At 43.5% G+C, this 13128-nt stretch overlaps 1 protein-coding gene across 2 annotated transcripts in view; it reads left to right on the forward strand.

Annotated features, from left to right (window-relative positions):
- Positions 1-2895: 2895 nt before the first annotated feature.
- UBE3D (ubiquitin protein ligase E3D) overlaps positions 2896-13128 on the forward strand; it is a 79419-nt gene continuing 69186 nt past the window's right edge. For both annotated transcript variants that reach the window (XM_051613381.1, XM_051613382.1), the window contains exons 1-4: positions 2896-2957; positions 3327-3526; positions 5391-5481; positions 10188-10419. In XM_051613381.1, the coding sequence (XP_051469341.1) occupies positions 2896-2957; positions 3327-3526; positions 5391-5481; positions 10188-10419 (585 nt within the window). The remainder of the gene's footprint in view (positions 2958-3326; positions 3527-5390; positions 5482-10187; positions 10420-13128) is intronic.

The following is a 13128-nucleotide window of genomic DNA, read 5'->3' on the forward strand; positions in this document are numbered from 1 at the left end:
ACCCCAGAGCAGATGCCTGTGCCAAGGGAGCATTTGGTATGAGTGCAATGTGAGAGCTGGGTGAACGTGGATTGGGAGGAGTTTGGGCAGACTTGTTATGTTGCAAGAAAGGGTGGAGAGGGGGTTGTTCACAAGAGAGGGGATGGGTGGTGGTGCAGTGACACGCCACAGGATACAGTCCCCAGCACTGGCTGGGGAGCCTGCCCCTGGCTCAGCCAAGGCTTCTGCTCAGGCAGAGCTTCGTGGGCACAGTGGGTTGACCCCACACAGCTGCTCACTGCTCCATCTGGGGAGAACCAGAAGAGCAAAAGGAAGAAAAGTTATGAGTCAAGATAATGATGGTTTAGTAAGAAAGATGAGGGGGAAAAAACCCCAAACATACAAAGACACTCACCACCTCCCACAAGAAGATAGCTGATGTCCAGCCAGTCTCTGAGCAACAGCTACTTTTGAAAGGTTACACCCCCAGTTTTTCACTGCTGAACATAACATGTTCTATGGAATACCTCTCTGGTAAGTCTGAGTCAGCTGTCCTACCTCTCCCCCACCCTGGCCTACTCCCTGTCTCCTACTTGCTGGACTGAGCAGAGTGATACTGAGGAGACTTTTGACAGTTTGCAAACACTTTAAGCAGTAGCTGAAACATTGGTGTGTAACCAATCCTAAGCAGAGCTTCATATGGGCTGCTGTGAGGATACTCCATTCCAGCCAGATCTAGTATGTGGGGCTGCAGCTTCAGAGGCCTGGGGCTGCAGGGACCACCCTGCAGAACTGGCATCCTTGTTTGCTGGATGTCTGCAGTGGTCAGGAGTCATGGCCAATCTAAGGAGCTTGAGGAGGAGTCCAGCAGACCATTCAGTACCAGGGAAGACGAAAAAGAATGTGACAGGATCTTTCCAGGGACCCTGCAAAAGTGAGCACCCAAACTGCACAGAAAGAGAGGCAGCCAGAGATCATGGTTGGGTTTAGGGAAATGAAGCATTTCCCATGATGTGGAAGGTGGAAGCTTGTGACTTCTATCAACAGGAGGACAGTTCCTTCTCCACCTGCAGATCTGCAACTGGAGTATAGGCTCCATGCCCTGGTAGCAGGTGATGGGAAGAAAGGCTTATCTGGCAACCACAGCTGGCCAAGCCTGAAGCTCCCAGCAGCACCACCAGGATAAATTGATGAATGAGTGCAGTGTGTCACTCCTTGCTGTCAGGGATGGAGGGCCTCATCTGCCAACCTGACTTGCTGTCTGGATGGTTTTTTACTTGCTGGGAGCTTGGATCCAAAATCTTGCAAAGACACTGCTGAGGCTTGTCCCCAGCTGCTTATCCACATGAGTACCAATGATAGTGCCCTCTCTGTGAAGCAGCATCTGGGGTACATGGAACTGGGTCAGAACTCATACATCAGGATCAGAAGAGAAGCCAGTGAGGATGACATCTTGGTGGGAACATGTTACAGACCAACCAATCAGGATAAGGAAGTGGATGAAGTCTTCTGATGCAACCCAAGGAAATCTCTGTGTCACAAAGCCTAGTTATCATGGGGGACTGCTGCAAAGGACAAGTTCCCCTGGGCACCAGTAAAGACCAGGAGTGCCCCAGGAGCAGCTTTGTGGATAACACCCTGGGGTTCTCGTGGGCAGTGAGCTGAGCTGGCCCTGCCAGAGAGGAGGGCCAACAGCATCCTGAGGCAGAACCCACAGATCAAGGAGGCTGTTTATCCCACCATTTCCCGGCACTTGATAGACCACGTCGATGAGACAGTGCGCGGCAATTGAGAGACGGGACGCAGCTTGATGCAAGCAAAATGTCGTTTATTTTATGGAATTATGGAATTGTCAGAGTTGGAAGGGACCTCGAAAGATCATCCAGTCCAACTCCCCTGCTAAAACAGGATCCCCTAGAGCACATTACTCAGGACTGCATCCCGGCACATCTTGAATATCTCCAGAGAAGGGGACTCCACAACCTCCCTGGGGAGCCTGTTCCAGGGCTCTGTCACCCTCACCATAAAGAAGTTTTTGCTCATATTTAAATGGAACTTCCCATGTTCCAGCTTGTGTCCATTGCCCCTTGTCCTGTCACTGGGAACTACTGAAAAGAGTCTGGCTCCATCCTCTCTGCACCCACCCTTTAGATACTTGCAGGCATTTATACACAGGCTGCTTTTTATACACATTTTCACTGTCCATGCAAATCCTGTTCCCGTTTCATTGGTTCCCTTAACCTGTTCACGCGCCAGTCATGCTCTCAGCATAACTCCACATAGGCTGCCTTTGTCAAAATGCTACTTTTTTAGCTAAGCGCAAGTTTCCTTACCTAAATGCAGGCTTTAGCACATTCCTGTGCTAACATAGCCATAGTTAGATTTACTGTGGCTTCTTACTATCTGCTTCTCAGGGTCAGTGCTTTTCCACTTCACCTAGCTGCATTCTATTCCCATGGTTTACAAGGGCCAGAATATCTCCTATATCTCCTCCCAGTAATTGATCAGTGGTCTGAGTTTTGCTCCCCAGAATTTCTCCTTCATCAGTGCTCAGTCTTCCCGCGGTGGTCCTGGCAGGGAAGGTGTCCAGGATGGTTGGGGCTGAAACACCGCGAAGTGAGAGGGCTTTGGGGTGGGGGTCCCAACCACAGCCCCCCCGGTGCCTGTGAGAAGCGCCTGAGAAGACGGGACTCGGGCAGATGTTGACACAAGGGAGATTCAGGCTGGACGTAAGAAAACCCCGCGAGGCCAGCCGAGCCCTGGAGCGGCTGCCCGGGCAGACCGTGCCGGCCTCGACCCAAACTGGGCCCCATCCCACGGCACCCAGGCCCGAGCCCAGAGCCGGAACCGGGGCGGGGGCGGCGCCGGGAGGGCGGCGGGTTCCGGGGCGGGGGGCGGAGCTGCCGCGGGGGCAGGATGGCGGGCGGGTTCCTGCTGGAGGCCCGGCGGGGGACGCGGAGCGCCTCGCTGCTGATCCGGTAGTGCCGGGGCCGGGCGCGCGGCTTCTCCGGCCCGCGGAGCCTTACACTGGGGGAGGGCGGGAGAAGCGGGGGGGGGGGGTGAACCGCGTTCTGTGCCAGCGCCTCCCGCTGCGCTCCCCTTCCTGTGTTACTGGGCAAAGCCCGAGTTACTGTGCGAAATAAATACTTCCTGAGAACGCTGGTTTATTTCTCCCCATTGCTCGTCCTCGCCCCCCCCCCAGGGGAGACCCTGGTTTGCCGGGTGGGCGCTGGGGAAGCGGAGCTCCTGCCCGCCCCGTTCGACCCGCCTGCGTGTGAAGCCCCGAGACCCGCTCTGAGGCAAACCCCTTCCTTTTGCCTCCCCCCCCCCCCCCCACCCCCCTGCAGCGAGGCGGACTGGTCGAGCTCGCCGCTGGACGTTTCGGTGGCGGCGGACGGCGTGGAAGTGAGGAGCGGCGGGAGCGGCGGGGCCGCGGCGCTGCCGGCAGGGCTGAGGCTGGCGCCCGCCTCCTGCCGCGCCCTGAGCCGCCTGCCCGGCGGCGGCCTCCACCTGCGGCTGCGGCTGCGGCGGCTCCGCCCGCCGCCCGGTAAGGCTGGGGCGGGCCCGGGGCGGGGGGGGAAAGGGGGCTCGGGGCTTACCGGAGAGGCTGCTTGGCTGCGGGTCTCCCGAAACCCGCTGCCCTAAGGGACGTGCAAGGCGGGGCTTCGAGGCGGAGCCGCTGCCGCGCAGAGGAAACCCCACCCGAACCAGCTGCACCCTCCCCTTTTTGCAGCGTGCGTGGGCGGTGACGCGTTCTCAAAGGCTGCCCTGGGCTCGGAGCGGGATATTAAGACGGGAACCGATCAACTGTAATAAACCCGACGGTTTTAAAAACGAAAAGTGCAAAAAAGTGGCGTAAGGAAAGGGAGGCGCGGGCGCTGAGGAGGTGGTTTGTGCGGGACTTTGAGAGCTGCTCTCAGGTTCCCCCCCCCGTGCTTCCCTGTATTCAAAATTACTTGCTTTCCCTCTTATTTCATGTAGCCAAAAATATGATTCATCCAGCCTATTGCACTAGGAGCGTCACCAGCCACCTAATTCTAAAGGATTCTGATTTTGTGTTGTCACTTGTTCTCACAGCCTCCGTTTGCAGAGGTTAATGTTGCTGGGAACATCTGCAAAGTTACCTTCTTTATTCCCGTTATGCTAATTCAGGTCTAGGATGTGATTGCATAAATAGGAATTATGGTAGTATAGCTGGTGCATTTTTTTTTTTTCACTCTAGCATCCAAGCTCAGTCTGTTTATGTTCAGAAAGTTACATTAATTAACACAAATTTGTGATTTTGTGGTTTTTAAAAGAGAAATGAGCAATGAAGTATGTGATGTGCAATAATGATTTCAGCACCAGAAACAAACTGTTGATTTTAAGGTATGCTGAGGTTGCTTCTGTACATTGATCTGTAATTTTGCATGTGCTTTGACAATTCAATTACACAAAAAGTATTTAGTGTGTCTTCTTAATCAGGCATGCTTAAAAAGAAAAAAAGTTGAATTTTAAAAAATCTGGATTTGAAACTAGTGAAGAACATGTGTGTGAACCAGATGGTGGTTGACATATGCATTGGATAACCTTAGTTAGCCTTTAATGTTTTCTATTTGTATGCAAAAGTAGTTGTCTCTCATGAAATTCTGGAACCTTTTAAAGCACTTTTAATTTGTGTTGCAGTCTAAGTCTTGAACACCAAATGCCAGTCCTGAGAATATACTTTGATTCTTAAGTTTGAGAAAGTGGGCAATGCAAAAGCTGTCCATACATAGAGCTAGGCTAACAGTTACACTTTTCTTCTACCTCATGTTATTTGATAATTTTTGGAGGCTTTTATAGTTCCTTATTTCAATTTGGAAAAGTTTTCTGAGCCAGCTTTTGTGAGACTGTTCTTGCTTTGCTGGCCTGCAGAGGGTATTGCTCACTCTCTATTCCTCGAGTGGTACCACAGTGGCAGGTATTTTACCTGCACGAAAATTGAAAACTAGTGCCCTTCACCCCCACCTCTGCCCCCTCAGTGTTTTGTGCTACATGTTGGGCACATATTGAACCTTCCTATCACAGTGACGCTGATTAGCAGAAATGTAATTATAAAAGAGTGGCATTGAATTTTAATTTATACAATCTGTGTATTATATCAATATCTCAGCTTCCCCCATGGAGAGGATTTATACCCTTTATATAATTATTCACATGTACAATTTCCACTCAGCACTAAGGGACATGAGGTAGAGATGGCAAGTTTTTCCTATACCTAGGTACTTGCTCTACAGATAAATTTATTGTGTTTCAAATGTCAGCTTCTTGCTTTGTTTGTTAAGATTCTTGTCTTTTTTGGCTCTAAGGTTTTTGGCAGGATTTTTCTGAACAAGTGGCTGAAAATTTTACACAATTTTGAAAACTAATATGTCTTCTTCTATCTGTAGATTTGGTTTTTACTTTGAGGGAAAGCCTGAAACCCCAGAAGAATTATGTCTTTTACTGTCAATCCTGTGGTGACATCATACTGAAAGACCGGTGAGTACTGCAGTGTCTTGTATTTATAGAAATAAATGCCATAGATATGGTATCCATGTTATTTTCTGTACTTAGAGAGACATCTTAAAGGTCTTTATTTTTAAATTGAGAAATGAGAGTGCTTTGAAGCCCCACAGATGACTAAAACCAAAATTTCCTGAAGCAGTTTTTTTTTACCATTTATTAATTTACTTCTTGATTTCATCCTGGCTGGAAAGTAGAAGTACCGTACAAAGGGATTTTGGTGCATTGCCCTAGAAGTTGGGAAATCTGGATTCTTTTCCTACTTGTCCGCTATTCTTTGAGCAGGACGTTTCCTTTAGTAGCTGAACTTCCCTATGTGTAAAATTTCTGCTATGAGATCTGTGGATTTTTGTTCATACAAATCTCTTTGCACTCATTGTAATGATTTCTGGTTTTGCTATACGAACAAAAAGCTGTAGCATTTGGGCCTGAAGATATTGCAGATGTTCCTAGTTTTAATGGATTTAAAAAACACTCAGTCTATTAGTAACTGACATGTATGCCATGTTGAAGGAAATAAAACGGGAAATTTCTTCCTCAGCACTTCAGGGATCCTCTTCAGGTCTGCACAGTCCCTTCATTCCCTTCAGTCATCATGCTGTAGTTATAGACCATCTGCTCAGAATGGGAGTGTTGACCACAGCTCCTTTCTACCTGTTAAGCAAAGCCAACTTCCACATAGTTGAGGGATGCTGAATGTGGGGAACACAGGAGCTGTTTCTTAGTTGTGTGACTCGGCCTTATCTCTGTTCCTTACAAAACCTGCAGAGTGAATGAGAATTTTAATTATAAGCTGCTGCAGTTTCTGGCTGTTCTGATGAACAATTTTGACAGCTTCAGCTACATATATATGAATTGTTAGAGACACACTTGCAGCTTTTTATGATCTGTGTCACCCCTAATCCTCAAAATGGTAACACAAACGTAGTATATTCTGTAAAATCCTGTTGCTTTCTTGTCATACATGTGGCTTTATGGCTGGCTTGAATGCAGCTGAAAGAGAATTTCCTAACTTTCTCTTCTGAAATGTTTAATCAGAAAGAATAGTTATAATTCTTATTTTGATACATTTGTAGATTAATGAAACTTCTAATTTCTAGTTGGTAACATTTGCTTTCTAAAGATACTGCACTTTTGTATTTTTGTCTCTGAGTGATTTTGATTGATTTTAGATAAGACTGTAGAGGAGACAGAAGAGTCTACCAATATGTGAGAAGTTGCTGCAAGCAAAGTGATTGTGGATTTCAGGAATTTAGATTAAAATGAAAAAAAACCCACAACCCTAAACCTATTTTAAAGTGTGTTTTTTTGCTCTTGGAGATTGCAAAGGAAGACATCATTTTGATGACTAGATTAGAGAAGTATGTTAGGAATAGTTTAAATGTAAGTGATCCTTCCTCTGTGCAAGAAAATTAACTCTGTGCATTTTCTGAAATCCCCTAGCTTAGTCTGTTCCCTTCCTTGAATCTGATAGCTGTTCACAGGTTAGGGTTATGCTCTTGACTTCTTCCCCATTACCCTCACATTAAGTACATTGAAGGAAGTGATCAGGTTTGTTTTTTTCTTCAATGATTTAAGAACTGCAAAGAATTTGCGATACTTTTTTCTTTTTCTCCTTCCAGTTACATACATAGTATATATAGTATATATATACATATAGATTTAGTAGTAAGTAAATAAGGAAGACTGCAGTTAAAGAAATTCAGTTGGATCTTTTGTCTTTTTCTCTGGTGGAACAGAAGAGTTACATGATTAAAGGTCTAAAGCCGATTTTACTTCCTGTTTTCAGAATTTTCAATGGATAGGATGATGTTACTGGGTTCTTGGATATTATTGGTATTAGATATTATTTTTCCAAGTCTAGACTTAGAAGTATCTCTGTGGCCTAATCCTTGTTGTAGCATGAAAGACTCTGGGGAGACTTTGTAGCAGCCTTCCAGTACCTGAAAGGGGCGTACAAGAAAGCTGGGGAGCAACTGTTCACAAGGACATGTATTGATAGGATGAGGGGCAATGATGTTAATCTAGAGCAGGGTAGATTTGGTTAAGACATTAAGAAATTCTTTACTATGAGGGTGGTGAAACACTGTAACAAGTTGCCCAGAGAGGTGGTGGAGGCCCCGTCTCTAGAGACATTCAAGGTCAGGCTTGATGGGGCTCTGAGCAACCTGATCTAGCTGAAGATGTCTGTGTTCACTGCAGGGGGGTTGGACTAGATAACCTTTAAAGGTTCGTTCCAACCCAACACATTCTATATTACTAAGCCCACCTAAAAATTACATCATTATGGAAGAACTCCATTAGACTAGTGCCTGACTTCTAGCTTTTAAAAGTTAATTACCTAGGCTTCCTCTGGAGACAGAGAACTATTTCCAGAAGGATATTTAGCCTGACTGTAGGCACTCTCAGATGGAGAAAGTTTCTCTTAGAGTTTCTCTTCAGCCGAAGAATTGTTTCTCTCTGACTGTGAAGGCAGCCTAGGTAGGTATCTTCAAGTATAAACTCTGTTGTTATTAGGAGCAAGTTTGGGGGAGGTGAGTCCCCCTCTTAGCTAGGTTTTATCACTGTTAATCAGCGACCCAGTAAACGTCAACTTTCTTTGTTTGTTGTTGGGTTTGTTTGTTTTTGAGAAAGCTAAATTTTTATTAGTGTTACATTTTTCCAGTTCTGTTGGTCCAAGATATGGCTTCCTGCCTATGAAAGGCAAAAGCCTTTTAAAATGTAGTGGAAATGCTTTACTTTCTGTATAACTCAAAGTTAGGATGAGACTGTTTAGGCAATTCCTACTGGTTGGAGCCACTGCTTTTGTCAGGCAAGAATTCAAGATCTTGATGCTCTAGACTGTGAAGGCAAAGAAAGGGTAATGTAACGAAACTGGACAGCTTGAGTCTGCAGCTTAAGGTAACCTCTGTCTTGTTTTCCCATGTATGTAACATTTGAAAAAACATTGCTGAGCAACTCCAGCTTTTGTTGCTGTAGTGCGAAGAGCAATATGTAGGAATGAAGACAAGTGCTTCTCAGTGTGATTTCAGGCATTGGAACTAATTGTACAAGGCTGATGAATAGTTGGTCGCTAGGCCAACATCAGAATTAAGGTCCCACGACAGAAAGATTGTGGTTTTATCTCAGGCAATGTAGAGACCACAGAGTGAAGACAGTGATGGGTAGTGCTGAGAGGTGATATTTCCTTATGGTAAAGCTGGGTCAGAGGATCAGTTATTCCAACTTTCATCTGCAGGTGGGGCAAGCACAGTTTAAAATGTGTTGTCGGATCTAGAAAGAAGGACGTTTTTATAAAGGTTTTACTTTCACCCACTGAAAAATACAAAAGGCACAAGAAACTACAGTGGGAAACACTGACATATTCAGAAAAGAATAGTCTGTGAACTGCAAGAACAGTTGTCTTAACTGCTGGCTTAGCAGCTGTGTGTCTATTTGCAAAGTGGCACCATAAGCAAAGTTGTGTTTGCCAGTTTTAGGTAAGGATTAGAATCAAGAAACTATGTAAAGGTTTCAGGCAACAACAGAAGAAATAAGGGAACAAAAGGAAACCATTCAAGAAAATTAGGAAGAGAGCAGAAAGCACAGCATTGCAACAAATGGGACATCTAGAAAACTATGGGACAGGTGCACCTGTTAAAGCCAATGTCCTTTGTTTTGGTAAAGGGACAGAATTTCTTCTCAGTGTGATAGATTCCCAGAAAACTCAGATTAAAGAAAATGTAAATATGTGGACATATTTATATGTGTCCATAATTACACATAATTACATGTATCCATAAATGCTTCTGCATTCTTAATAAAATCATAAGTGGTGGGATCACATTATGGCTATAGGAGCTGTGGGCAGGAAAGTATTGACCACTGACTCATAATGGCCAAGTTGGTATTTATAGACCTACATGTATGTGCTCTAGCTTTAAGAGTATATTTTGTAACATAAAGCAGTGATTCCAAACCTTATAAAATCCTCTAGCACTGTGTGTAACCAAAGAAAGTAAGTTAAAAACAACACTGCTAATGAAAACAAAGTTTGGTGTTGCCTGGAGCAGCCTCCTTGGTCTGTACAGCTGCCCAGGGAAAGAGGATTTGGGATGTTTTTGTATGTGACTTTTGAATCTGAATCTAAATTAAGATTGCTTTTTTTTAAAAAAAAATAATAATTAAGATATACTGTGACATTTTTGTTGGGATTTAGCTGTTTCAGTCTGATATCTGACTTTGAGGGGCTTCAGAGGACATGCTTTCTCTCCCTTGCTGTGGCAGTACTCTGCTTCTGTCATTCTTATATGAAAATTTGGTGCAAGAGAACTTTACAAGAAGTAACAATAAATATAATTGCAAAATGCCTATTGTTATATTTTTCATGACTGGGTAGAACTGTTTTATTTTTGTGTATGATTCATTTCAAGAGAAGATTATGCCAAGTTTTGTCTTACAGTCGTTGGAGATTCACCCTTGAGAAATGCTTTGTCACAAACTTGGCAGGAAACATTCTGCCATTGCTTTTTTGGGATTCATCCAAAGACAGCACCTTTGACTGAAAGGAAAGTAAAACATTTAATTTTGGAGAAAATGCCATACTTACCCCAATTTATTTTTTTTGTAAGGAGTTCAAACTCTCTTTTAGTCTCAGAAAATAATATAATATAATGAAATTCTTTTTTCTTCTTTCCTTTTAGGAAATTTCTCAGAGTTCTTCCACTACCAAGTGAAAACTGGAGTGCTTTAGTTGAAGAGTGGTGTTGTCACCCAAATCCCTTTGCAAGAAGCACTTTGCATCCTCAACATGATGACTGCTTTCTTGGAGACACTTTTTTTCTGTTGAATTCACACAATGAATCACACGTGCCTGAGTCTCCCCTGTGCTCCTCAGAGGCTGCACACCATGCTTCTCAGAGCGGCTTTGACTTGGTAAAGTACTCTCTTTGAATACTCCTTAAGTGAATATATTTGGATGTTTTTGCTTGTAAAACACTTTTTGGTCACTGGGTTATTTAACTTGTACATATTACAGAGCTGTTCTGAAGGTCGTAGGGAGTTGTTGATGCTCAGTTGTACAGAAGCCAGAAAATACTCTAAGCTATGATGAACATTTTCTAAAGCATGCACCATGATCTTGATATTAACCTAGATATACAAGAACTTCTCCCTGTAAACTTAATGAGAAATGATTTAATTATTTATTTCTAAACCCAAATACTTCCCCCAAAATATCCTGAGTGAAGGACATGAACGTTTAGTAAGATAATAACTGTAATGGGTTAGGTGTTTGTCAAAGGGAGCAAAGAATGAGCAGGGAAGTAGGGTGGCAATGCTTTTTCTTCTCAACCTATGACTGGATGCATAACCATAAATACAATCAAAGGAAGATGTGATTTGATTTTTTTATTATTATTTGTTAGCTTTAGAAAGACTTTGAAAAATCAGAATGTGTTTTGTGTTCAGATGTGTCTGCCTTACACTCCTAGGATATAGTAATGAGAATGAGTTCATTTGACTGCTCTCTGTCTAGTGAAAGGGACCTACCACCCCAGGCTATAACTCCACATTTTGGTGTTTCTCATGTGTTCCAGGAGGGGATTTATCCGTCAGCTGAGTATCTAGGAAGAGGGCTATAATTTGGCTTAGAAGCATCAACATTTGTTGTTGCCCAGGAAAAAAACCACATTTGTAGGGATACTGATTTTTCAGTGGTGAGATAAAACTCATGGAGAAAAAAAATGCAATGCTTTACTCATCTTGGAAATGCAGCACTTCTATACAAGTCCAAGCAAAAATCTTTTCTTCTTCCACCAGAACATCCAGGAACTTTGTTCACCAAAGGCTGCATTTCCATAACGCCTTTTCTGTATTTGTGCTGACAAAAGTTGGGCTGCCAATATTAACTTTTCTTCCAATACCATGTATTGAACCTAATTACTGAAATAGTTTTACAATTATGGGAACTGTTGCAACTTGTGTCTGTAACAGCTAATGACTTGCTGTGTACGGATTCCCAACACGAAACTTTTGATCTGTTGAGAAGTATCACCAGGGGCCCTGGTTCCTGTCTGCTGCTGCTGCTTGTCATCATTAGGGATTTGAATTATCCCCAGCTAAATCACTGGGATTCTCAGAGTTCATTGGTAGTTGGTGCAGTGCGTCCAAGCAAGCCATTTACTTGGGGGACAGTTCTGTCCTGCAGTCAATATCTGCAAGTCTTGCAGCTGTGGTCTCTTTGGTTTCTTGTCCCATTGTTCTTTGAAAAACAGAATATGGGGAGGGAAAAATAATAATTGATCCCCTGAAAAGATACCAGCATGGGAGAAGCAGATTAATTTGGATTAACTCTGTGATAATTAAAGTTATTTCTTCTAAGTATCCTTAAGAAGGAGGCTGAGCAGAAGTTTCCATATTTCCAAGAGGACAGTGCTTTCTGCCCAAATCCCCAAAGTGAATTATGTCACATTTCAGTAGTCTCAAAAGACATCTTAGAACAATGGGAACAAAGATAGAAAGAGGCAGGGTGCATGGAGTTAATATTGCTGCCCAAAGACAGGGGAGCAGTTAGCCCAGCACGCTTCTTAATCAAAGAGAATGTTAGCCAGAAAAGGGTTGTTCTTGAGGCAGAAACATGATAAAAGGATGTGGGACAAAGATGTTACTCAGATGTGGGTCAAATCAGGATAAAAGCAGAACTTTTGAATAAGGGAGGAGGCTGTTTTCTGTTAGAGACATACAATAGCAGTTTAGTGTGATAAATTTTCATGTTTGCTTCCTTAAACTTGCATTGAAATTGAGAATTCTTTCCTTGTTTATGTCAAACCCCTTTCTATATCTTTCTTACTTGCAATGAATTCTCATTTCTGTGTTTGCATATTTCCAGCATTGCTCAGTTGCCAAGCAAATGAGCAAAACTGTAAGATCCAGCAGAAGCTGGACTAATAAGGAAAAAAAACCTCATACTGAAACAGAAAATTCTTGCTTAATATGAGTAACAGAAAGTTACAGGCAAGATAGATCACTACTGGCATAAAAGTTCTCATTTCAGAGAATATTGTTGCTGTCTGCCCCAGTATGAAAATTCTTTTAATTGCATTGCAGTTCTTTGGAAAGTGTTTGCCTGTGACCAAAATAGTAGCAGGAATGTACCAGAGATGCTTAAACAATCTTATCCAGCCTCCAGTGAGACCAGTACAGCACCTGTCCCTTGCAAAGATGTTTCTCACATCTTCCAGTGTAACACAGTTTTAAAATGTCACATGCTCTTCCTAATAGTATCTCTTGGGAAAAATACTTTCCCTGACATTGTATTAGAGATCCTTGGGAATAGAAACAGAAAATATTAGACTGGTGATGCACCTCCATCTGCAGATTGCTAGCAGCTGCAAGTTGTCAAATAGATGTATTGGTTTAATTAGTCTAGCTAAAACAATCACTTTTGCTGTTGAAGCATGATGCAAAGGGTTAGTGGTGGTTTTGGGCACCGCACTACACAGCTCTCAGATAGTGCCTGTAATTGTAGCTGGAAAAAACATTCAAGCTGTAGCTTTCAAGGAACAACTGTATATTATATAGTTGTACTGTGCAGTATTTGTATAAGCCTCAAATACTGGTTTGCACAAAACTCAGTCTGCTTGT

Source organism: Apus apus, chromosome 3 (genome assembly GCF_020740795.1).
Source record: "Apus apus isolate bApuApu2 chromosome 3, bApuApu2.pri.cur, whole genome shotgun sequence".
In the NCBI taxonomy this organism is placed as follows: Eukaryota; Metazoa; Chordata; class Aves; order Apodiformes; family Apodidae; genus Apus; species Apus apus.